Raw genomic sequence first — 25,105 nt, forward strand, 5'->3', positions numbered from 1 at the left:
TCACTCTGCTTCCACTCATGGGTTCCCAGGCCAGGCCTGCCACTGACCTGCTGCATGACCCTGGACAAGTCACTTGATGTCTCAGAACCTCCATTTCTCTTCATCAAAGTGAGAAGTTTGGCATAGATGAACTCCAGGGACCCTCTGAACTCTTGGAAATTGGACTGTTTTGAGAGGCTCGAGGCAGGAAGAGGCTGAGGGTAGGAAGGGAATTGAATCTCCTCACCTCCCCAGGGATGGGGCTGAGCCAGGTGATATCATAATGGGCAGTGCCCATCCTAGTGAAAGAAGCAGGGTGGGGTAGGAGCAGGAAGGTTGTGAGGGAGGGCAGCTGAGAGATCCTCCATAGGAGGGGGTCACAGCAGCTAGGGGCACCTGCCAGGCTGGAGGTGTGGGCTTTCTGGCAGAGGGGGTGGTCACTGATGTCTTACAGGAGCCCTTGGTAGGTAGAGCCCACCACGGCATCCCCTAGACCTCACTATGTTCCTCTTCTCCCGCAAGACCAAGACCCCCATCAGCACCTACAGTGACTCCTACAGGGCTCCTACCTCTATCAAGGAGGTCTATAAAGACCCACCTCTGTGGGCCTGGGAAGCCAACAAGTTTGTGACGCCGGTAAGTAGAGGCTGGGTGGGTGGACAGGCCAGAATGAATGGTCATGTGTGTCTGAATGACTGGTAGTGTGTGGTTGTCATTATGTGTTTGTAATTATTTGTAGCTATGTATGTGTGCGTGTGCGTGCCCGTGCGCACACGCATGCATGTATGGATTTTATTCATTTGCCTAGGCATGGAATTTATAATAATATATAAAACAGTACAAAATTCTGCCCTCATGGTGCCCTCCTACTCCACTAGGGTAGGAGGTGGAGAGAGACAAATAATTATCAAAAAATAAACAAGTTTTATAAATTATCCAAAATGCTGTATAGGAAATAAAGAGGGTAATGGAAATGGAAAGTAACCAGGCAGAGCTACTTAGATAGGGAGGTTATGGAAGACCTCTCTCTCACGGTGACATTGAGCAGAGACCAGAAAGATGAGAGAACTACCCCATGAAGAGCTAGCTGACAGACTAGGGTTCTAGGCAGAGTGATCAGAAAATGCAAAGGCCCTGAGGCTGCCTGTGGGATATGCCAGAAAATGTGCTGTAGGCATGTTTTCATGCATATATATTATAGTCTTCTTGTGTCTGTATGTCTGTACTTGAAGATGAGTGGCCAAGTGGGTCTGTGCAGCATTCACAAAATGGAGACAAGATCTGTGAGTCTACTTGTGACTCTGCCCAAGGGAATTTATCTGTGTGTACCGTCCAACAAGTGGGAAGTATCTACATGTGCCAGGCACAATGCAGATACAACAATGAAAAGCCTGGCTGTGCCTGTGAAGAGCTCTCAGAAGACAAGTGAACAAAATAGGGTTGCCCAGTGGATGTACTTATACAAGAGCTGGAAAATCAGGAGAGCATTCCTGGTTCTTGAAGAGCAGGTCTACTAAGAGATCTTGAGGGAGGAGGCTTCCAACAGAAAAGAATCAGGGGAAAGGGCAGCCTACGGACAAGGATCCACCAGGAATTAAGAACTGGAGCAGAGGGAGAGGCCAGCCCAATGGTGAGAAGAGCCACAGTGGCAGGAGATTGGAGGGGCTGGGGCTCAGGGCAGGAAGCCCAGTGCAGTGGTGAAGAATAAGGAAAGGAGGATGTAGGTGAGAGATAAGGAGAGACTGTGGCAGTGAAAAGGGAATTTTTTGAATAGAAGAGAATTTTTTAAATAATGTTTATAATTATAAAATAAATACATGCTCAATGCAGAAAATTGGGATAACTCAGAGAAGCACAAAGAAAAAAGGGCTATGATCTCACCACCCAAATTAACCATTGTTAATTTATTATTATATGCCATTTTAAGAAGCAAACATTTTTTATGAAAAGGCATCACATTGTATACTAACACTCTGAATCTTGCTCTTTGCATATAACCACATATCAGGTACATTTTTTTGTGTAAAAATATTCTATAATGTCATTTTAATGACTATGGTATTTTATGAATGTACCAAATTATGTTTAAGGAATCTTATTGGAAATTTAGGTTATTTACAAAATGTTGCTAGTACAATCATTTGTGTACATCTGTAGACATCAACTATCTCCTTAGGATATATTACTAGACATGAAATTGTTGGGAGAAAGGATATGCACACTTTGAAAACTTTTGATATACACTTCAAATTGCTGTAATAAGGGTTATAATTTACATGCCCACCAAAAAAATATGAGAGTGCCTGCCTGCTTTTTGACATTCAATAGGAGGGAATTTTAAGAAGTAGATCAGTAGATCTTGGTCACCATCTGGGTATGAAGAAGAGAGGAGAGATTAGGATGACTCCTGGGTTTAGGGCTCTGGCAACTAGAGGAATAGTAGTTCTGAGATTTGGAATTGCAGATTAGAAGAAGATTGGGAGTTCATTTTGGGACAAAAATATTCGAGGACTAACAGGAGATATCTAGTAGGTAGTTGGATATACTTAATCTGAAGCAGAGGGAAAAGGGTTGGGCTACAGATACAAATTTTGAAATCATCAACATACAGGCAGTAGCTAAAGCCATAGGAGTGTATGAGATTGCCAAGGAAAAATAAGAAAGAGGTCAAGGATGGACTTTGGAAAACACAGATTATTTAAGAGGTAAGTAAAGGAAGAAGAGCCATAAAAGGAGACCGGGTGATAGGAGAAAAATCAAGGAGAAACCAACAAAGACAGCATTTTAGACAAAGATCAGTGCCAAATGTCAACACAGACATGGATCTCTTGGATGTAGTAATCCTTAGCAATCTGGCCAGACAGCTTCAGTGAGTGGAGAGAAGTGAAAGCCAGACAGCAGTGGGATTAAGAATGAAGAATGAGGCATACTCTCAAGGGCCCTCCTGCTTCAAAACAACTAGGTCTTGCATAAAAATTTACTTTTATTTTTTTCTGGACTCTCATGGAGGTGAGTGGTAAGTATACTTAGGATGCCCTGAGAATGAATGCCAATAACAGCACTACAAGCAGGAGTCTAAGCTTTAAGTGAGGTGAAGAAACTAAATCTTAAACTCCAAAATGAACCAGAAAGTTTAGTGGTCTCTGGCTCCCTGCCCCCACCACACACACACACACACACACACACACACACACACACACACACACAATGAATGTGTATCCTCCGTAGTAGAAAATACCCTCAATGTAGGTTTCCAGGTATCCTTCACAGTAAGGCCAATCAAATCTGAGTTTGCAATAAGAGGTATAAGGAAACAAACCACTATATTGACAGTCAGCAGAAATAACAAACAACAGACTAAAACCTCTAAGGACTTCAGATATTGGAATTAACAGTTAAAGAATACAAAATAATTATTATGCATTTTTAAAAAATGAAGTGAAATCATCAAAATGAGCAAGCAAGTGATTATATTTTTTAAAGACCAGACAAATGTAAAAAAAAAAAAAGTAAATAGAAATTTTAGAAATAAAAAATATGTGTGTTAAAACCAAAACCTCAGTAGATGGGTCAAAGGGCAGATTAGACATAGCTTAAGAGTGTCAGTGAGATGACACAAAGAAATGGAAAGACATTCCTTGCTCATGGATTGGAAGAACAAGTATTGTTAACCTCTTTGGCATTGGCTGAAGCAACTTTTTTCTAGATATGTCTCCTGAGGCAAGGGAAACAAAATCAAAAGTAAACTATTAGTCTACATCAAGGTAAAAAGCTTCTGCGTGGCAAAGGAAACAACCAAGAAAACTAAAAGGCCACCTAGGGAATGGGAGAAGATATTTGCAAATGATATATCCAATAAAGGGTTAGTATTCAAAATATATAAAAAAACTTAGAAGACTCAACCACCCAAAAAACATAATCTAATTTTAAAAACGGGCAGAAGAGGGGCACGTGGGTCGCGCAGGCACTTAAATGTCTGACTTGATTTTGGCTCAGATCACGATCTCAGGGTCATGAGATCAAGTCCCGAATCAGGCTGTGTACTCGGTGGGGAGCCTGCTTAAAATTCTCTCTCCCTCTCCCTCTGCCCTCCCCCATTCTCTCTCTCTCTCTCTTTCTCAAATAAAATAAAATGGGCAGAAGACATGAACAGATATTTCTTCAAAGAAGATATACAGATGGCCAACAGACACATGAAAAGCTGTTCATCATCACTTACCAGTAGGGAAATGCAAATCAAAAAACAAAGAGCTATCACCCCACACCTGTCAGAATGGCTAAAATCAACAACACAAGAAACACCAGGTGTTGGTGAGGATGTGGAGAAAGGGGAACCCCCTTACACTGTTGGTGGAAATGCAAACTGGTACAGCCACTCTGGAAAACAGTATGGAGTTTCCTCAAAAAGTTAAAAATAGAACTACCCTACAATCCAGCAATCGCACTACTAGGTATTTACCTAAAGAACACAAAAACCCTAATTCAAAGGGATACATGAACCCCTATGTTCATAGCAGTATTATTTACAATAGCCAAGATATGGAAGCAGCCAAGTGTCCACGAACTGATGAAGGGATAAAGAAGATGAAGTGTATATGTATACAATGGAATGTTATTCAGCCATAAAAAAGAATGAAATCTTGCCATTTGCAACGACATTTACGGAGCAAGAGAGTATAATGCTAAATGAAATAAGTCAGAGAAAGACAAATGCCGTATGATTTCACACGTGGAATTTAAGAAACAAAACAAATGAACAAAGGGGAAAAAAGAGAGAGAAACGGGGGCACCTGGGTGGCTCAGTTGGTTAAGCATCTGCCTTCAATCAGGCCAGGATCCCAGAGTCCTAGGATCAAGCCCCACGTCAAGCTCCCTGCTCAGCAGGGGAGTCTGTTTCTCCCTCTCTCTCTCTGCCCCTTCCCCTGCTCATGCTCTCTCTCTCTCTCAAATAAATAAATAAAATCTTAAAACAAAAAGAGAGACAGACAGACAAACCAAGAAACAGATTCTTAACTATAGAGAACAAACCGATGGTAACCATAGGGGAGGTGGGTGGGGGGATGGGTGAAATCGGTGATGGGGATTAAGGAGTGCACTTGTGATGAGCACTGGGTGATGTATGGAATTGTTGAATCACTATATTGTACAAATGAAACTAATATAATACTGTTAACTAACTGGAATTAAAATAAAAACTTAAAAAAAAGAGTATTAGTGAAATGAAAGAGTGAAAGACATTTCCCAGAATGCAGCACAGAGACCAAGTGGTTAAAAAAATATGAAAAAAAAAACAGTAGGCAATATGAAAGACAGAAGGAGAAGATCTCATACACATCTACTCAGAGTCCCAGAAGGATAGAGCAGAAAGGAGAATAGGCATTATCTGAAGAGAAAAAGGCTCCATATTTTCCAGAACTAATAAAATAAATGAATCCACAGATATAGAATAAATAGAAGGAATTTCACACATCGGTATCTCACAGTGGAACTGCCCAACACCAGCTTAAGAGATGACCTTAAAAACAGGCAGAGAAAAATTGTTTTCAAAGTATCTTCCTTTTTTTATTTTTAAGATCTTTATTTGAGAGAGAGAGCGAGAGAGAGCACGAGCAGGGAGGAGGGCAGAGGGAGAGGGAGAAGCAGACTCCCCACTGAGCAGGGAACCCAACGCTGGGGCTGGATCCCAGGACCCAGAGATCACGACCTGAGCAAAAGGCAGACACTCAACTGAGTGAGCCACCCAGGTGCCCAAAGTATCTTTCTTTCAAGAACAAAAGAAAGATAAAGACATTTACAGCAAACAAAATGAAAATGTTTACTACCATCAGACCTGTAATAAAGGAACTTCTAAAGGATATACTTTGGGGAGAAGGAAAGTGATCACAAAAGGAAGGTCTGAGATGCAAGAACGAATGATGAGCTAAGAAATCGGTAAACGTGAGTTAAATTTAAGCAACCAATGTCAATGGAAAATAATTATGATTTTTAATTTGTTAAATTTAAGGAAAGTGCCAAAATTTAGAAAACAATATCAGATAAGTTGTATTTTGGAAAACAATATCATGTAAGATACAAGGGTAAGAAAGGAATACAAAAAACTTATTATTCACAGACAATACAGTTGTGTACGTAGCATCTACAAATTATTAGAATAAGAATTTAGAAAGTTGGCTGAATATAAGATAAAAAGTCAATCACATTTCTTTACCTCAACAGCAAATATTTAGGAAACATAATTTTATTTTTTTAAGTTTTAATTTATTTATTCATTTTAAGTACTCTCTACACCCAACATGGGGCTCAAACTCAAGACCCCGAGATCAAGAGTCGCATGCTCTTCCAACTGAGGCAGCCAGGTGACCCCAGGAAGCATAATTTTAAAAAATAAAATACACACACACACACCTATATCATTCTAGCAAAAAACAACAGTAAGTAGAGATCTAACAATGTGTATAAAACTCTATGGATAATATAAAACTTTGATTAAAAAAATAAACGGAGAGGTATAACATGCATGTAGATAGGAAGAGTGACTAACATTTATAAAGCATAGTATTACTGTAGGAATAGCCAAATTGACTGATAGAGAATGAAACAGATCAGATATGGGGACATATATATATGGAACAATATACAACAGAGATGACTGAAAGTAAAACTATGGGAAAAAGATATATCAGAATTGGAATAGCATTATATATTGGTGCGGGGGTGGGGAGCGGAGGGAGACATAGACTATTCAATGGGACAGTTGGTTATCCAGATGGATAAAAAGAAAACTGATCCCTAACTCACACCAATAGCAACTCCTGACAGATTAAAGACTTAACTATGGAAAGTAAAACTATTTGCTTTTAGAAGAAAATATAGGACATTATCTCCCTTATCTTAGAGTATAGTTGTATTTATTAAACAAGTCACAAAAGTACTACATAAGAGATTAATAAATTCATATATGTTAAAATTAAGAACTTCTTACATCAAAAACTAATGATGTAATGTATGGTGATTAACATAACAATAAAAAATTTAAAAAAATTAAGAACTTTTCATCAAAAGACACTATAAAGAAAATGAAGATACAAGCCACAAACTGAGAGAAGATATTTGCAACATGTAATTGACAAAAGATTAGTGTATAGAATATACAACTATAATTTTCTGGGTTGAAATTGAACATATGTATTTTGACTCTCTCCTGAAACCCTCTAGAACACCTGTAAATGGATATTTGACACATAAACTCACAAGACTAGTGAGAGAGAAAGGACAATGGCTACAAAATTTCAGAAGCTAGAAAGTATGATCAATAACTAGTACCTGACAGCAGATCTGAGAAAGCTGAATCCAAAGCCATCAGTGGGAAACACAAGACATAATTCAACTAAAACTGCAGAATTTTCAAAAAGGCTCAGGAATTGGTAATACTAGGCTTCTCTGGAACCGAAGCTAGGACAGGACTACAGCTAAAATAAGGATGATTTGAAAGCTGTTTAAGAAGCAGTTAAACCGGGGCGCCTCGGTGGCTCAGTCAGTTAAGCAGCTGCCTTCGGGTCAGGTCGTGATCTTGGGGTCCTGAGATCCAGCCCCTCAACTGAGCCCCACATCGCATCAAGCCCCCCATCCAGCTCCCTGCTCAGAAGGGAGTCTGCTTCGCCCTCTGCTCCTCTCCCACCCCTCCCAACTCGTGGGCACGCTCTTTCTCTCTCAAATAAATAATTTTTTAAATATATTTTTTTTAAAAATCAGTTAAGCCCGCTAATCCCCTCTTCTATTCCATGCCACGGGGTGACTGCCCGTCCCATCTCTGCAAAAATCAGAAGGCTAATTTTTTTGGCAAGGATCTCAGGACTGGGGATACCAGGCCCAGCTGAGGGCAGGGTACCATGCTGAATACAGGTGAACCTCCATATACTGAATGCCAGCACCACCCCCCCACAATCCTCTTCCCCACTAGATTCTCAGAACACTGGTAGCCAGGCCACTACCCGGAGGCCAAAAATTGAGAGTGTCTCCTGAAGAATCTGATCAGCCTAAGAGGGAAGACCTACAGATACTGACAGAATTTGACAAAAATAGGTTTAGCCAGACAATCCTACAATGATGCTCTTGGTTGACAAAGCCCACCCATAAACAGCTCAGAGCCTCCACTAAGCTTTTTTAGTCTCCTACTCCTAACCATGAGCTGACAATCAAAGATACAGACATTTGAGGAAAGTCGCTAAGGGGAAAATTGATGACGTCTATGAGTTCTCCTAAATGACTGGGTGTGTGTGTGTGTGTGTGTGTGTGTGTGTGTGTGTGTGTGTGTGTGTGTGTGTGTGTAAAGGTCAAGGGAATGCCAAGTCATGTGGCTCTTTCACCTATATGGAGTATGACTGTGCAGGATCTGCCCAAAAAACAAAACCTCAGCTGGGCACAGAGATCCAATAAACCCCTCAGCTGAGGGGCTTTCAGGGCAGTAGGGGCACCAGGTCTCCTCTTGGCCAAGAGAAGCCTTTGCTCTTTAGATCGTAAGGGGGAAATGAGGGTAGCTGTGTCACCACCCCAGCACCTTGCTGTCCACTATGAGGAAGTCCCTTCTAGTCTCTGACTTTGCCGGGTGTCCCACCCCTATGACCCAGCTGCCTTTTTACACCAGCTGCTTGCAGAGATGTATTGGTTTACAGCTAACTTGGCATTCATTCTGCCCTCAGCTGAGGACAAGGGAGCTCCAGAGGTAGGTCTTAATCAGGAATTCCACAGATCTAGCCCAATAAGGGATTGAAGGAGCTAAGACAAGGTAAACCCCAAGAAGCAGAGGAACCCAGGGCCTGAACCAAGATCAGGAAAAAGGTCAGGGTAGGATAAGAACGAGGGCAAAGTGAGTGTCAGAGTCAAGGGTGATATTGGTGTCAAGATCAGAGCCACAGTAGAATCAGGGTCAGGTTGGAGTCAGGGAATTAGATTTTTTTTAAAATCCTCTCATTGATTTATTTTTTCTTTTTTTTTTTAAAGATTTTATTTATTTATTTATTTGACAGAGAGAGAGAGAGAGAGAGAGAGAGAGAGTGAGCACAAGCAGGAGGAGCTGCAGGCGGAGGAGGAGGGAGAAGCAGGCTCCCCGTTGAGCCCACGTGGGGCTCGATCCCAGGACTCTTGGGACCATGTCCTGAGCCGAAGGCAGACACCCAATGACTGGGCCACCCAGGCACCCTTAAGAATGAGATTTTAAATTAGATGTCCCTCCAGCCCCATCCTTCATCTCCTTCAAGGTGCCAAATTCCCAGAGAGCGCTCCCTTCCAAAACACCTGCATAAGGCAGCTGGCTCCCAGGGCAGCCAGGCTTTCCTGAGGCTCCAGGTTATACCAGAGCACTGTTGGTCTGTTTGGGGAGACCCAGGCCCTGCTCCCAGATAGCACACAGTCTGCAAGGAAACAGGAACACCCAGCTCTGCCCTTAAAGAGCTCCCAGTCAAGGAAAGGACAGAAATGAAAACATCAGAAAAGCACTCTGAGGACAAATGCCTGGCTCCAAGCCCTAGCCTTGGATAGAAAGAAAGGAAGAAAGTGTGATTCAAACAAAGAACTATGGAGAGGGGGCCAAGGCTGGCATGGGGATCCCTCTGGCATAGGGAGGACACCCAACTGGGCAGACTTTCTCCATAGGGGCTGGATCTGGGTCCAGCAGGACACCAAAGCTGGGACCTTTATGCACTTAGTCATTTCCTCTCCTCCCCTCTCCCCTTGCCCAGGGCCTGACTCAGACCATGCAGCGCCACGAGGATCCTGAAGCCCTGCAGAAGACGGTCAAATGTGCCGTGCAGGACTACAGCTATAAGGGTTCCATACCAGGCCACCCCTACTTTCCTGAGAAATACTGGCTCTGTCAAGAGGAAGGTAGGACCTCACCCCTTACCTACCCAACAATGACCCCACTCAGAGAATTCAACAATGACCCTTAACCTGAGCCCAACTTGAATCCAGACCTCCACCCTGATCCCATATCAACTTTATCCCCACCCATAATCTGGGCTTCTCCAATCATCTCCAGTCCAGCTTGACTCCCAACCACCTGACCTGACCCTAACCCTGACCCTGAAGGAGGAGATCCAGGCCCTGCCTTTTGGGAGTTTCCTATTTGTGCCAAAGAACTGGAAGAGGCCCGGGTCCTAGCCCTAAAGAGATGGAGGGAATATTAACCTCTTCCAAACAAATCCCTCCAGGTATATTCCAGGGGTATCTTTTCCCATCTTCTTAGTGACCCTGTTCCATCAGTTTCTCCATCTCTCCTGCATCTCTCTGCCCCACCACACCTCTTTCCCCTTGACCTGGAAGCATTTTCTAACCCCTTCCTGCCTAAAAATTCTCTCTTGCTCCTCCCCTTCACAGCCAAGATTCTTAGAAACATAGTCTATACTCACAGTCTGTACTTCCTCACTCCTTGTTACACCTTATGAGAAATTATCTTTCCCATTTGGTTAGGTGTTTGTGATGTCTCTGTACATTCCAAAAGAGCAGAGTCTTTTCTTATTCACAGCTGTGCCCCTCCATCTAGTATAACCAGGCCTCATAAGTGTTTATTGAATTAATTGATGATAAATATTTATCCAGTTGAAATTGGGAGTCTGTATCTCCTACATTCAAACATTAAAACTGCTCTTGTATAGTTCTAATTACTGCATCCATGGGACTCTTCAATTAATGAGACCTACATTATGCATTTCACGCTCTGACCACTCTACTTTTTTTTTTAAGATTTTATTTATTTATTTGGGAGAGAGAGAGAGCAACAGAGCAACAAACCAACAGAGGGGTGAAGGGCAGAGGGAGAAGCAGACTCCCCACTGAGCAGGGAGCCCAATGTGGGACTCCATCCTGGGACTCCGGGATCATGACCTGAGCTGAAGGCAGACGCTTAACCGACTGAACCACTCAGGATCCCTCTATTTCTTGATACTCCTTCCTTCCTCAGCTTCTCTGAGGTCTCTTTTTCCCCCATTCTGGAAATGTGGGGTTCCTCAGGGTGCTAATCTGAGCTCTCTTCTCTCCTTTCTCTCCTTATTCTTCTCCTGAGACCATTTTGTCTAACCAGTGTCTTAACCGACAACTCTAAGTCTTTATTTCTACCCTTGACCTCTCACTAGAATTCCACTCTCCATCTGATTATGGTCAACTTTACCTGAATGTCCCCAAACACCTCAAACTTAATATGTCCAATTCACCAATCCAGAACTCCAAATCCCAACACCCTGCCCCACACATATATACACCTGCTCTTCCTCTAGGGCTCCTAGACCTCCTTTCCTCGTGTCTTGCGCATGTGTTCTTTCAGACTGTCAGGGTAGTAGATCATGGAGGGTCTTCAGGACAGACTTAGATGACTGGGTGGGTGGGGCTTTGGAGGATTTTAAGTAAGGAAGTGTCATGGTCAGAATTTCATTTGTGAAAATCTATGTAGAGATCGGATTGTACAATTTCAAAAGGAGGTAGGGAGGTTAGTAGGCCAATAGTAGTAAATGTTTTCTATGTGCCAGGCATTGTTCTAAGTGTTTTACATGTATTAACTCATTTAAATCTCACAACAATCTATGAGGTAGATAGTACTATTACCCCCATTTTAAAATTGAGGAGATTGAGACACAGTGAAATTAATTAATTCAGTCAAGTTCATACAGAGCTATTGGGCAGAGCTGAGATTTGAACCCCAAATGTCTGTGAAGTCCATTCTATTAACCATGACATGATATTGTCTCCTCGTTATGGCACTGCAAAGATACAGGGGTGAGATCATGGGAGATGAGAAGAGGGGATAGCTTCAAGTGATTTTAAGGAGGCAGAATAAGCAAACTTTGGACCCTGGATGTGGACGATGAGAGGGAGGAAAGAGGAAGAAGATCCATTTTTAAGTTGGCTGATTCAGAAAAGGTGGTCCCAGGATGCAAAGTGATCAGCTCAAAGGATCCAGACCCTACTCAGAAACTTGCCCTAGGTGAGAAATGGGCTGCATCTCAGTGTGTAAATCTGGGGCCAAGCTGGGCTTGACTGGCCTGAGGGATATTAGTAAGAGTCCAGCTTTGTGCTGGGGATCAGAGGAGAAACATCTAGGGGGACCCAGATCCTGGGGTAGAATAAGGAGTAACAGTGTTTTGTGTTTCCACCTCTATTATCAAATAGACAAATGGACCCCATACTACCTATGTGGTGACTGGTATAACACATGGAGGATGGGACCTTACAACTGCACCGGCTGGAACAAATATACCACGTGCCTTCCCCAGCTAACTAAGGTATCTACTGTGACCAGACGCCTGGGGTCTGGGACACACATCTCCCTCCACTGCTAAACCAGTGAGTGGGGTCACAGTGAGTGTGCACTCCCTGACTTGCTACCTTCCTGAAGCTTGCCACCTGGCCCCTTCCCACATGGTCTGGCTAATGATAGGTTGAGCCTACCTGCTCCACTCTCCTTCCTTTGTGATGTGAGCAAGGACAAGAGAAGGGAAAGCAAGGCCACCCCGTTGCAGCGCAGATAGATAATAGGAGAGTCTTCCAAGGAGATAGGAAGGAGCCCAGCTGCAGGCCCAGGCCAGAGGAAAGAGGAAATTTGAGAGGATGGGAGGCCAGAGCAGAGGTTCTTAACTGTAGCTGATGGCTGACCTTGCGTTGACTGAACCCTTTTGAATCAGAACTTCAAGAGTCAGGATTTTTCACAAGTCCTCCAGGTGATTCTGATGGGCAGGCAATATTATAATATTGACACTACGTCTCCCCAATTAGAGACACTCCAAGACATAACTACACAGAGTCAGCTAGACAAAGAGAGGTAAAAGCAAAGGCAAACGCTGAGGCAGGGGTGCCTGAGGCCTAGTTCCAGACCCCATCCACCTATAGCTTCATTTCCTTTCCTTCCTATCCCCTTTCCCCGAGCCTGGAGGCGGAGTAACCGCGTTGCATTTCCCGGTGACAACCCTAAACACTCCGAGCCTGGGAGAGTAGGGGAGCATCTGGAGGGCAGGAGAAGACACAGCCTGGGACTGGTCTGGGTGTTCAGGGAGGACCCCCAAAAGGAGGAACTCTTCCAGGTCAGAGTTTGAGGTAGCATGTGTGCCACTTCCAGGAGGCGGGAATGGAGACAGCTGTTCGAGGAATGCCTTTGCAGTGCCCTCCTAAGCCGGAACGACTCAACGCCTATGGTAACAGTTGGTGGGGCAGTAGTGGGGTAGACCAGAAGGACGATGGGATGGGACCTGGGGGATGTGGCAGAAGCCAAAGATAGGGGGGTGTAACCCTGTCTCCTCTATCTGTCCCTGTTTTTGTTTCCATCTCTTCCTATCTCTGACCCTGTCCCTTCCCTTTCCTGTAACTGTAACCGGGTCTCCCCGGCTTGGGTCCGCGGGTGCAGAGCGCGAGGTGGTGGTGAACATGTTGAACTCGCTGTCACGGAACCAGCTGCTGCCGCAGATCACGCCCCGATGCGGGTGCGTGGATCCTCTGCCCCGCCGCCTGCCCTTCCAGGGTTATGAAAGCCCTTGCTCGGGCCGCCACTACTGTCTACGTGGGATGGACTACTACGTCACCGGAGCACCCTGCACGGAACGCCGCTTCCGGCCTTTGTGCACAGAGCAGCCGACTGTAAGGTTCGCAGGGACGCTCCCTCCTTAGGCAGGCCCCGCCCCCAACAAGCCCCCCCATCCCACCCCACCCTACCCCCGCGAGTCCAGCCTCACCCCAGCTGTGCGCGCCCCATCCCTCACCAGTTCCAGCTCTGCTCTGCCTCTATGCCAGACCCTACCCCAACTCCCGCCGCCTCTATCCCCTTACTGGGCCCTGCCCTGTCTCGCCCTCCGGGCCCAGGGCCTGAGCTGACCGCTGAGACCGGAGAACCTGCATTAAGATTCCCCCAGGTTCCCGGTCCTGTCCGTCCGGAACTGGGCTCAAGGTCAACCTAGCTCTGGAGGCCCCGCCAGAAGGTGGGGGTTTTTTGTTTTTTGTTTGTTTGTTTTGAGGAAGAAACCCCACACACCAGTCACATCCCTTTCACACACCTGGTTCCCTACCTGGAGGGCCCTAGAGACGCAGGTTCTAGCCTCTGGAGTGCCAGGTGTCCTCAAAAAAGCGCCTTCTATTCCTGGGTCTCAGGTCACCGTCTATAATGGGCAGGGTCATTGCCGGGTGTTATGTGAGCAAGGAAATGGTAACCATATTACCAGAGGGGTCCTGGCTTTAGAGCCCCACACCACCTCTGAAGGTAGACAGCCTAGCGTGTTACTGCTGAGGAAACTGAGGCCCAAGCCCTCAGCTACAACCCAGACTGCGGCGCAACCTTCCCCCTGCACCAGGTGGCAGTCAAGGCGGGCCGAGCCTGGGAGAACTCCAAAGTCCGCGTCGGTCTAGAGAGCTTGTGGAGGAAGGTGGCGGGGCGGGGGTAAGTGGGGGTGGGTGGGTGGTGGAGTGTTCCTAGATCCTGCCCCTACCCCACGGTGATTACCCCCGCCCTTCCCCGGGTAGAAAGTCTGATTAATTGTGCGAGACAGAGTCTCATCCGTCACAAGGGCAGGGCGGAGCGAGAAAGTGCCTGAGCCTTAGAAATGTCGTTAGTGCTGGAATAATTGACCTCCAGTGGAGAGGACCCGGGAGCTCCCAGCTCTTCAACGACTGGAGCCCGACCCCCCCACCCCCACCCCCCAGTCCAGCGTACTCCCACAGCCCAGCCTGGGCGGCGGAAACCAGGCCTAACGAGGATAGGGACTTTCAGGTATCTTCCCACAGGGGAAGCTTCGATGGGGTGTTGAAGGGCCAAGAGGCCCGAGGGGAAGAGCGCCGCTCAGAGCCCTAGTCTGGGTTTTGAGGCCCGACCTCTCCCTGACCACCACTTCCTCCTCCAGGAGTGTACTGACCTACGAGCACCGGCCCGGAATGCAATGTGCTGTTATAACTCCCCCGCCGTCATACTACCCTTGTCCGAACCTTAGGTAAGTCCGGCGCAAATGGCGTTTGGCGCCGCGGGGAAGGCGGGGACGAGTTGGGGCGGGAACTGTCCACTGCGATGCACTGACTAGAAAACGCCACCAGGGGGCGGTAGTGTCATGGGGTCGTCAAAGCTGGCAAAGGAATGGAGCACCCTCCATGAGAGGGCGTTGAGGCTGACCTCCAAGGGTTACAGGTTGGCAGTGGGGCTCAGAGTCAGGAGATCATGGCATTAGGTTCAGGGCTTGAAGTAAAGGATGAGAAATTAATGTTATGGAGCCAGTATTGGGAATCAGAAATTTAACAGTAGAACCTGAGGTCTCAGGAGGTCAGTTTGGAGCATGGGGTCAATATTAAGGGCAAAATGTTCGGATACCGTTAGCATTGAGAATTGGAATCAGACGTATGAAGGTCCAAAAGGGCTGACCCATTTCTCCCCACAGATGGGACACAAGCCACTTCAAGAAGACCGGTGGCCCCCAGAGAAACAACTATGTCGTCCACCCTGAGTTTGTGTCTGAAACCTATCCTGACTGCTACTGCTGGTAGACCCCAGGCTGGCGGGGCCAAGAGGGCTGAGCAGTAAATAAACTCTTCACCCCAAAGGCTGCCTCCTGTGTCCTTACCCCCACAAGATCTGGCAGTGAGGAGCCAGTCACTCAGGCCCCTGCCAAGCCCCTTCAACTGAGGTACATTTTCTTAGTCATCCTGCCCTGAGCCCTTCTTGCCCTCATCATCTCAGTACTTCCCTTGGGTGGTCCTGAGTGCCCTCCTGACACATAACAATGGTTGGTGTCCTCCCTCCACCCAAATTAATGGGTCTACCTAGCCATGCAGGGCCACCCCAAGAGGACCCTCCAGCTGACATTTGTTCAGTATCCCCCAGACCTAGATGTTCCCTCACCCCCCATCTCAGTAGATGCAGTCTTCCATTCTGCAGTCAGAGACCTGTCCCTGTACCCAAAGTTCTTGATCTCTGCTCCCAGAGTCTCCATCACAGCCCTGAAAAAGTCTACGTTCAGACATCCTTGCTGCCCTCCCTTACCCAAGTTCAAGAGTCTAAAACATAATTTTGGAGGGTTTCATGACTAAGAAATTTCAAATTACAAAGCAAAGCCCTCTTTCTCTGTCCCTCCAGAAATAAGAGGTGAGATGTTCTGGAATCTCTGGGATCTTTAGTATTTTTGCACCCAACTCCTCCTCGGACGGAGCAGGGGTATGGCGGGGCACATTTGCCACCTCTAACGGTATCACCACAGGGTGTGTGTTGCGGGAGGAGATCAGAGGGGGCATTGCAAAATACTGAGGTCCCCAACCTCAAATACTACTGGTCTGGTCCGATGTGAACTGACAACTCGGGCTTCCTGGCTGGTGGAACTAGGCTCCTTCCGTAGGTTCCTTGATTGGATCCACCCTGCACTGAGCCTCTTCTGTGATCCCCCCAGAACCCCGCTACCCTTTCTCTATATGAGAGAACTTTTTCCATATGGGAAACTTTCCACATGAAGAGCTAATGAGAGCATTATACCAAGATGGCCTCCACCCGCCCAAATCTGGAGGGAAAGGAATCCCAGTAGCCAACCCTACCCCCTTTACCCTGCCGCTCTCTCCTCCTCATACACATCCCAGATTTAGCCTAGAGGTGCGAGAACCCCTACACTCTACAAGTGCTCCTTTCTCCAGAACTACATGTCCCAGAAGGCCTAGGGAAGAGCCCCGCTAGCATCCAGTAAGTAACGGCCCAGCGGGGGTGGGCCTGCAGGCAGGGGGCGGAGCCAGGAGACACTGCTGGTGGCCTTCCAGAGTTGCCGGGAGGTGGCCACAGAGCAGTGGGAGAAAGGTGGGAGCTAAGGGGTGGGACCTCAAGTCCGCGTGACAATGTGGGAGGAGGGATCGAGCGCCAGGGGCGGGGCTGGACTACGAGGCCCGAAGCGAGACCGAACGACCGGGGCGTGGCCGAGCAGCAAGGGGGCGGGTCCCGAGGAGGGCTTCAGCTGTTCCCAGCTAGGCAGCGCCCCGCGCCGCGCCGTGGCAGCCCAACTCCGGCTAGCTTGGAGGGAATCTTCGGGAGCCTCCCTTCACCCCCACTTCTGGGGTCACTGCCGTGAGTGAGCCCAGGGGGAGGACCTTGGGGGGTTGCTGAGGAAACACATTTCCTGAACTTTCGCTCCTACTGATGAGTAGGGGGTACGAGCCTGGACACCTGGGCCCCTCCTCAAGCCGCGGTTCCCAGCGGGCGGCCGGCCCTTTGACCTCAGTCTGTCCCTTCGGACATTGTAGCTGTAGCGCTGGGGTGGGGGGGGGAGTATTCCAAGCTGTAGGCGCAGTCACTCGATCCCCTCTGATCTCGTCCTTGGGGAGGGCAGGGAGATGGGCTGGATCGAGTTGCCTTTGACATTCCCTCCCTCCTTGGAATTATGTTCGACAAACGACTCAGCTTGGCATGGCCTCCCCGCTTTGGGGCCGGGCTGGGCCCTCCCCCTCAGATCCGGCTAGGGGCTGGCAGCCAAGACCGAGGTTGAGTGTCAAGTGGGGAAAGGTTTGGCTAGGGCAGACCCCACCTGCCGGCATTAGCCTGTGGTTAGCCGGACGACGGAGGCGGCAGATTACAGGGGTCTCTAGCGCTGTTAACACAGGAACCACAGTTCCTCCTCCACAGCCCCGTACCAGATGCCATGAAAATTGCCCTTTTTCCACCCCAAGGAGCCTTTCTGGAGCAAGCAGCAGCACCAACCCTTGAGAAGATAGGCTTCACCATGCACACAGCCACATGATGGGGAGCCTGTCCCACCCTCTGACTCACAAAGCTCCTTTCCTCTGTTGCATTCAGACTGCCAGTCAGACCATTATCTCCCATCTCCTAAAAATTATGCTGTGGAGGGTTAAGCTGGGATTTCGGATTTAGGCAACCTTGCCACCTGGTAACTTCAAACAAGTTCCTTTTTCTGTTTGGGCAAGTTTCTTCGACCGTAGACTAGGCACTATACTGTTCAGTATTATTGTTAGGGTTGGATGCTGTGGTGGCATTTGAGAGACTAGCACAGGGCCTGCATGGAGTGGGTGCCCAAGACTGTGGGCCCCTGACCTTCACCAAAAAACCTTGGAATCCTAGAACATTAAGATTCTCAGAACCTATTTGGAAATGGCTTTTGAGGTCTTCTTGGTGGCCTCTCCATGCCTCCAGTGTCATGAGATGGGCTGACTTAATATGAAAGTTTTGAGGATGAGGGGTTCTCTGTCCTCTTCAGATATGGACCCTTACCGCTTATTCCCTCAGTGCCCAGAATGGGGCCTTGGTTGTCCTGAATGAATCAATATAAATATATAGCAAGTCTGGCCTGGACCACCTAAAACCATCCTTGGTTTCTGCTTAGCTTGAGGGCATCAGCTGAAAGCTACTGTGTGCATTCTGCAGGAGGGCTTTTCTAACCTATACCCACAGGTAGGGGATGCAATAGAGGGGTGGGGGAGTTTTGAAAGCTAAGTTGTATGGGATGAGAGGCAGGGAGTAAGAGGCTGTTCCAGACCAGCTGGAACTGACCAGCTTAGGGATATAGGGGGAGGGAGCACAGAGAATGAGGCCTTAAGACAACACCTCCTTGGAGGGGGGAGGCACTGTAGTGAGCTGTATATTGACATCTGAGATAAAAATTCTGGTCTGCACCTGTCATTCTTTTTCTTCTTTTTTTAAGATTATTTATTTGAGAGAGAGAGATCATGAGCAGAGGGGAGGGGAGGAGGGTGAAGCAGACTCCCCACTGAGCAAGGAGCCCAATATGGGACTCAATCCCAAGACCCTGGGATCATGACCTGAGCTGAAGGCAGACACTTAACCAACTGAGCCACCCAGGCACCCTGCACCTGTCATTCTTGATGATAGTCTCTTTGTGGGAGAGGTGGGGGAGGTGAGGACCCTGAGCAGTTCTGGCATCTCCTTGGGAGTAGCTGAGGACTTAGAGACAGACACTGGCATCTGGGAGGAGGCTAATTACTGTTTGCCAGTCTCCCTCTCTCCTTCCTCCCAACTGGAACAGATGGGCAGCTGGCTGGCTGGCAGCATGTATGTCTGTGTGTGCACCTGGCTGGTGCTATTTCTTTGTTGAACTCTGCCCTGAGGGCTGAAATATGGTCAGTTGCCTTGGGCAGCAGATTGGGACACACACCGCCCCCCCCCCCCGCCAGGTCTATGGGGTTTTTTCTGCAGTCATATGTTTAACATACAGTATATGAGAGTCTATGTGTGCAGTAGCGGGTATCCACTCCTTGGAGAGCTGATAGGTGGGGGAGAGACATTGGTTCAATGTGGGTAGGTGAAAGTTCCTAGAGCAGATGGCTGAAGGATTTAGGTTAGGGAAGGAATGAGCTTGGTGGTCATAGGATAGGCCTGGCTGGAAATGGAATCAAAAAGGCAGATGAGACCACATCATGCCTTGACCCTCAATTGCAAAGCTTATAGTTCTGAACTTAAACCCGGGGGTCATGCTCTAAACTGAGAAGAGATATTGTCTCATAAGTGCTTTAAAAAGATCACCATGGTTGCTGTGAGCATTGGGGGAAAAGAAGGTGGAAGCAGGGAGGCCTATTGGGGAAGTACTGCAATGATACGTGGGAGAAATGACAGTGCCCAAAGTAGGGCAGGGGCAGAGGAGAGTGGGTGCTTAGTGGAGACAAAGCCAGGAGGTAGCTGGCCAACAAATGTGTTGCCAGAAGGACAGCAGGAAGATTGGCAGGGAAATGGACTTGGTGATCAATTGCTGAGAACAGGGTGGAGTTTGAGAGCAAAGAGAGGGTGATCTGAGAAGTCACCATGGCCACCATGCTACACTTTTTACACCAGCCCTAATGTACAAACCCAACCCTGCCTCTCTCCAAACCAGGCCCATGACTGCATCTGGCTTTGGGTATCTTCTCTAATCTCCAGATTTAATCTGGCTTTTGACTCAAGATTAAATTCCATGCCTGAGATGTTCCCCCTTCCTCTCTCCTCTCCCCCTGCAGGGACAGGAAAACCAGCCTACTGCCCTGTTAAAGATCTTAAAGAACTGGCTGGATTATCTTCCCTCTCCCACCATGGCCTTCTCCAGACCCCTCGCCTGCTCCTCAGCCTGAACTGCCCCATGTATGATCCAAGGAAGCCTGGCTAATTCTGTGATCCTAGACAGCTCCCTGACCCTGTCTGGGTTGTTTCTCCACCAGGAAAATGGGGATGCATGCCATCTGCTCCTCCCCAATCAGAGTCCTGACTAATTATGGCAAAAACTGGTGTTCATGAGAAAGAGTGGTTTAGAGGGGAGGGTATGTGCTATGGTGAGCGCTGTGAATTGTGTAAGACTTTTGAATCACAGACCTGAACCCCTAAAACAAATAATACATTATATGTTAATTAAAAAAAAAAAAAAGAAGAGTGGTTTAGACACATACAGATAGTCCTGGTAAGGGTCAAGCCTTTATGTCCCAGACCTTATATCCCAGAATACAACCTTCCCAAAATATACACTTCCTCTTTCTGATGCAGCAAAGGGAAATACTGTGGAATGAGAAAGCTCAGTTCTACTTCTCTCTTCCCTTTCCAGAATCAGGCAGTCCAGGTTCAGATGCTCTTTGTCGGGTGGTCCCACTGCCCACTCCTTCCCTAACTAGGGGCTCATGCCCCAGAACCCTCAGGAGAAGAGCCAAGCCTACCCCCGCTGCCGCCCTGGGAGCCGCGCAAACCGTAAGAGCCCCAAGGTCATCGCAGCTGCAGCTATGTACACCTTCTTGCCTGATAACTTCTCGCCGGCCAAGCCCAAGCCCTCCAAAGAGCTGAAACCGCTCCTAGGCTCCGCGGTCCTGGGGTTGCTGCTGGTGTTGGCCGCAGTGGTGGCCTGGTGCTACTACAGCGCCTCTCTACGCAAAGCGGAACGCCTGCGCGCGGAGCTGCTGGACCTCAACCGAGGCGGCTTCTCCATCCGCAACCAGAAGGGCGAGCAGGTCTTCCGCCTGGCCTTCCGCTCAGGGGCACTGGACCTCGACTCCTGCAGCCGCGACGGCGCGGTCCTCGGTTGTTCTCGCACAGCCGATGGGCGCCCCCTGCATTTCTTCATCCAGACTGTGAGGCCCAAGGATACGGTCATGTGCTACCGCGTGCGCTGGGAGGAGGCAGCTCCAGGGCGCGAGGTGGAACACGCTATGTTCCTGGGCGATGCAGCGGCACACTGGTACGGTGGTGCTGAGATGAGGACCCAGCACTGGCCCATCCGCCTGGACGGCCAGCAGGAGCCTCAGCCCTTTGTCACCAGCGATGTCTACTCCTCCGGCGCTGCATTCGGAGGCATCCTCGAGCGCTACTGGCTGTCATCGCGTGCAGCTGCCATCAAGGTCAACGACTCCGTGCCCTTCCACCTGGGCTGGAACAGCACGGAGCGCTCGCTGCGGCTGCAGGCACGCTACCACAACACGCCCTACAAGCCACCTGCGGGCCGCCCTGCCGTGCCAGAGCTCAGCTACCGCGTGTGTGTCGGCTCCGACGTCACTTCCATCCACAAATACATGGTGCGGCGCTATTTCAACAAGCCCTCGAGGGTGCCAGCACCCGAGGCCTTCCGGGACCCCATCTGGTCCACGTGGGTGCTGTACGGGCGTGCCGTGGACCAGGACAAAGTGCAGCGTTTCGCCCAGCAGATCCGCCAGCACCGATTCAACAGCAGCCACTTGGAAATAGACGATATGTACACCCCTGCCTATGGAGACTTCGACTTCGACGAGACCAAGTTCCCCAATGCCAGCGACATGTTCCGCCGTCTGCGTGATGCCGGCTTTCGCGTCACGCTCTGGGTTCACCCGTTTGTCAACTACAACTCATCGTGCTTTGGTGAGGGCGTGGAACGCGAGCTGTTCGTGCGCGAACCCACCGGCCGGCTGCCCGCACTCGTGCGCTGGTGGAACGGCATCGGCGCGGTGCTCGACTTCACACGCCCGGAGGCTCGAGACTGGTTCCAGGGGCACCTGCGGCGGCTGCGCTCACGCTACGCTGTGGCCTCCTTCAAGTTTGACGCAGGCGAAGTCAGCTATTTACCGCGGGACTTCAGCACCTACAGGCCGCTGTCCGACCCCAGCATATGGAGCCGACGCTACACTGAAATGGCACTGCCCTTCTTCTCCCTGGCGGAGGTCCGCGTGGGCTACCAGTCACAGAACATCTCATGCTTCTTCCGCCTAGTGGACCGCGACTCGGTGTGGGGCTATGATCTGGGGCTGCGCTCACTCATACCCGCCGTGCTCACCGTCAGCATGCTGGGCTACCCATTCATCCTGCCCGATATGGTGGGTGGCAACGCAGTGTCTGAGCGCACAGCGGGCGGTGGCGAGGTGCCCGAGCGCGAGCTCTACGTGCGCTGGCTGGAGGTGGCCGCCTTCATGCCCGCTATGCAGTTCTCAGTCCCGCCCTGGCAATATGATGCCGAAGTGGTGGCTATCGCGCACAAGTTTGCCGCACTGAGGGCCTCGCTCGTAGCGCCGCTATTGCTGGAGCTGGCTGGTGAGGTCACTGACACAGGCGACCCCATCGTGCGCCCCCTCTGGTGGATTGCGCCCGGTGACGAGACGGCACACCGCATCGACTCGCAGTTCCTTATCGGAGACACGCTGCTGGTGGCACCAGTCCTGGAGCCCGGCAAGCAGGAGCGAGACGTCTACCTGCCTGCAGGCAAGTGGCGCAGCTACAAGGGCGAGCTTTTTGACAAAACCCCAGTGCTGCTCACCGATTACCCCGTCGACCTGGACGAGGTCGCCTACTTCGTCTGGGCATCCTGACCCAGCCCAGGACCCAGGAACCCCACAGCCCTAACCTCTGCCTTCATGCAGGCCTTTCACCCTCCATCACAACCACATCGTGTATCCCCAGGACGTCTCCACCTCTGCACCACCCACTAAGTGGGTGCCGACATAAATGTGCCCAACCAGCTGGGGTAGGGCCAGGTGAGGGGGCGCTGAAGCAACTTCCCTTTCTAACAATCCGAAAGACTGTTCCCCTCCACACTCACTCCAGTCTGCCAACTGGAGTGAGGTGGAAGAGAACTTGGAAGGAAAAGGTCAGCTCTCTTCCTGTTACACATGATTGTGTTTTAAAAGCACAAAAAGAAACCTTACCCTCCATCTTGACCTGAATGGCCATCTTTGCCCTTCTGAGGTGGGGACTTGATCCTCTTTAAGGTCCCAAAATAGCCCCCTGCCACACTTAGAAGGGCACATTCTTGATGTTGGAAGCCAGGTCCAGAGTTCCCAGCACTGGCTTGAAATATGGCTGACCTGGTCGCACCCCAGCTAGGGAGATGGGATGGAGGTGTCGGGGCAACTGACAAGGAGAAAGGAGGTTCCATCCCAGAGGACAGGAAGACTGGGCAGAGCGCGGAGCCATCAATGTTGTCCCTCATTTGTGAAGAGACTCCTAACACTGCACTTACCAGTCCATGTAAACACATGGGCTCAGCCATGGGCCAGGGCTATGGCCTATGGGCAAGGACTTGCAAGGCCGTGCAGGCCAGACTTGGTGCCTTAACTCAAGAACCTTTGTGTGGTGTGTGTGTGTGTGTGTGTGTGTGTGTGTGTGTGTGTGTGTGAGAGAGAGAGAGAGAGAGAGAGAGAGAGAGAGAGAGGCACCATGTGTCCCTGAATCTACGGAATGAACACAACACTTCTGAAGCTGGATAAGCCAGGAAAGAGGGGGCAGGGAGCAAATTGGAGGTTTTGATTGTTGAGCTGGCCCCTCCTGTTTGATGTCCCTGGGAATCTAGTAGGAAATAAACAGCCCTTTCAAGATCTCTCAGCTACTTCACTCCCTGTATACGTGGCAGGAGTGTAGCCTAAACGGGAGCACTGTTCTTATTCTGATGGTGGTGTGCTTTGGCACATGAGCTCTGTGGGCACATCAGCACCTGTAAATACACATACAGGGTAAGGTCTTTCATTTCAGCCATTTTCTCTTTCTAAGAAGAGCAACCTCAGCCAGAGTGAGTTGTTGCTGACTTTGCAGCTGAGTCTGAGGAAGAAATGGCTTGCCAAAGTGGGGAGGTGGGAAACAGGGCAGGGCTCAGCTTCCCTCAACCCCTAAAGAATGCATCCTTTTGCCCACTCCTCCACCCCCTCTATTTCCCCTATGTGAAAAATGCCTAATGAAAGTTTTGGGGCACTCTCGGATGTCCATGTTGAGTGCTGATTCTACCACTCTTGTCTATAAGCTGTTTGATTTTAAGTGAGCTGCTTAACCTTGTTGAGCCTGTTTCCTCATATGTAAAATGGTGATGATAATGCCTACCTCCCAGATTGTTGTGGGAATTATAAGCAAAGATGTGTGTAAAGTGCCTGGCACAAGTAGGTGCTCAATAAAAGGTAGCTATTATACTATTATACTTTTTCGGGGGGGCGGTACACAAAAATAACAAGGATTTTTCCAGGCCCAACTGGCTTCCTCTGGGCTTACCTGTGACAAACTTTTCCCAAGTCTTTGCACATAACACCCAGTTGAGCTCTAAGTTTGTGACACAAAGGACACTGTGGTCTAGGAAAAAGGCAAGAGGAGAGATATCTGAAGATGGGATGTCAGAGCCAGGATTCCTGGGTCCCCAGGAGATGGGGATTAAATGAATTAACTTCCTTCTCCTTTTTGTCAAGAGCACCCACCAATCAGTACTCAATGATGAACCTCCTGGGGCACCCACCCACGGGCTGTGAAGCGGCTATAGAGGCAGAACACCGAGGCTGGGTCCTGGAAGTTTCCCTGAGTGGCTGGAGAGCATGACTGACACTTGAATGTCCCTCCAGGTTTCTGTGCAATCTGAAGCCATTTTAACCAACCTCTGGAGCCTCGGTTTCTTCTTATTTATTTATTTATTTATTTATTTTGAGAGAGAGCTGGGGAGGGGCAGAAGGAGAGGGAGAGAGAGAATCTTAAGCAAGCTCCACGTCCAGCACAGATCCCAATGTGGGGCTCCTTCTCATGACCCTAAGATCATGACCTGAGCCAAAGTCAAGTGTTGGATGCTTAACCAGCTGAGCCACCCAGGCACCCCAGTTTCTTCATCAATTCAATGGAATTTCTAGGATTCATTGAGATGTGCCTGTAAAGCACTTATGCAAAAATTGGCAAATAGTAAGTGCTCAATAAATGGTAACTCCTATCAACTCTTATTTTAGACAA

General features: G+C 48.8%; 1 protein-coding gene and 1 long non-coding RNA gene across 3 annotated transcripts in view; one reads left to right on the forward strand and one right to left on the reverse strand.

Moving 5' to 3' along the window:
• The window catches only part of LOC113934355, a 38,495-nt gene extending 24,200 nt beyond the window's left edge, over positions 1 to 14,295 (reverse strand). The window contains exon 1 of one of the 2 annotated variants that reach the window (XR_003523645.1): positions 14,022 to 14,295. This is a non-coding gene — a long non-coding RNA (uncharacterized LOC113934355). Of the gene's footprint in view, positions 1 to 47; positions 484 to 14,021 lie in introns of those variants that run through there. The other variant, XR_003523644.2, reaches the window with a different exon arrangement.
• Positions 9,717 to 24,296, forward strand: MYORG (myogenesis regulating glycosidase (putative)). Its single transcript, XM_027615164.2, is given in 6 exon segments — positions 9,717 to 9,861; positions 12,139 to 12,251; positions 13,082 to 13,157; positions 13,367 to 13,601; positions 14,850 to 14,936; positions 20,505 to 24,296. Coding segments are annotated over 6 exon segments (2,859 nt in total). The 5' UTR covers positions 9,717 to 9,731; the 3' UTR covers positions 22,723 to 24,296.
• The last annotated feature ends 809 nt before the right edge of the window (positions 24,297 to 25,105 follow it).

Source organism: Zalophus californianus, chromosome 13, assembly GCF_009762305.2.
Source record: "Zalophus californianus isolate mZalCal1 chromosome 13, mZalCal1.pri.v2, whole genome shotgun sequence".
Lineage (NCBI taxonomy): Eukaryota > Metazoa > Chordata > Mammalia > Carnivora > Otariidae > Zalophus > Zalophus californianus.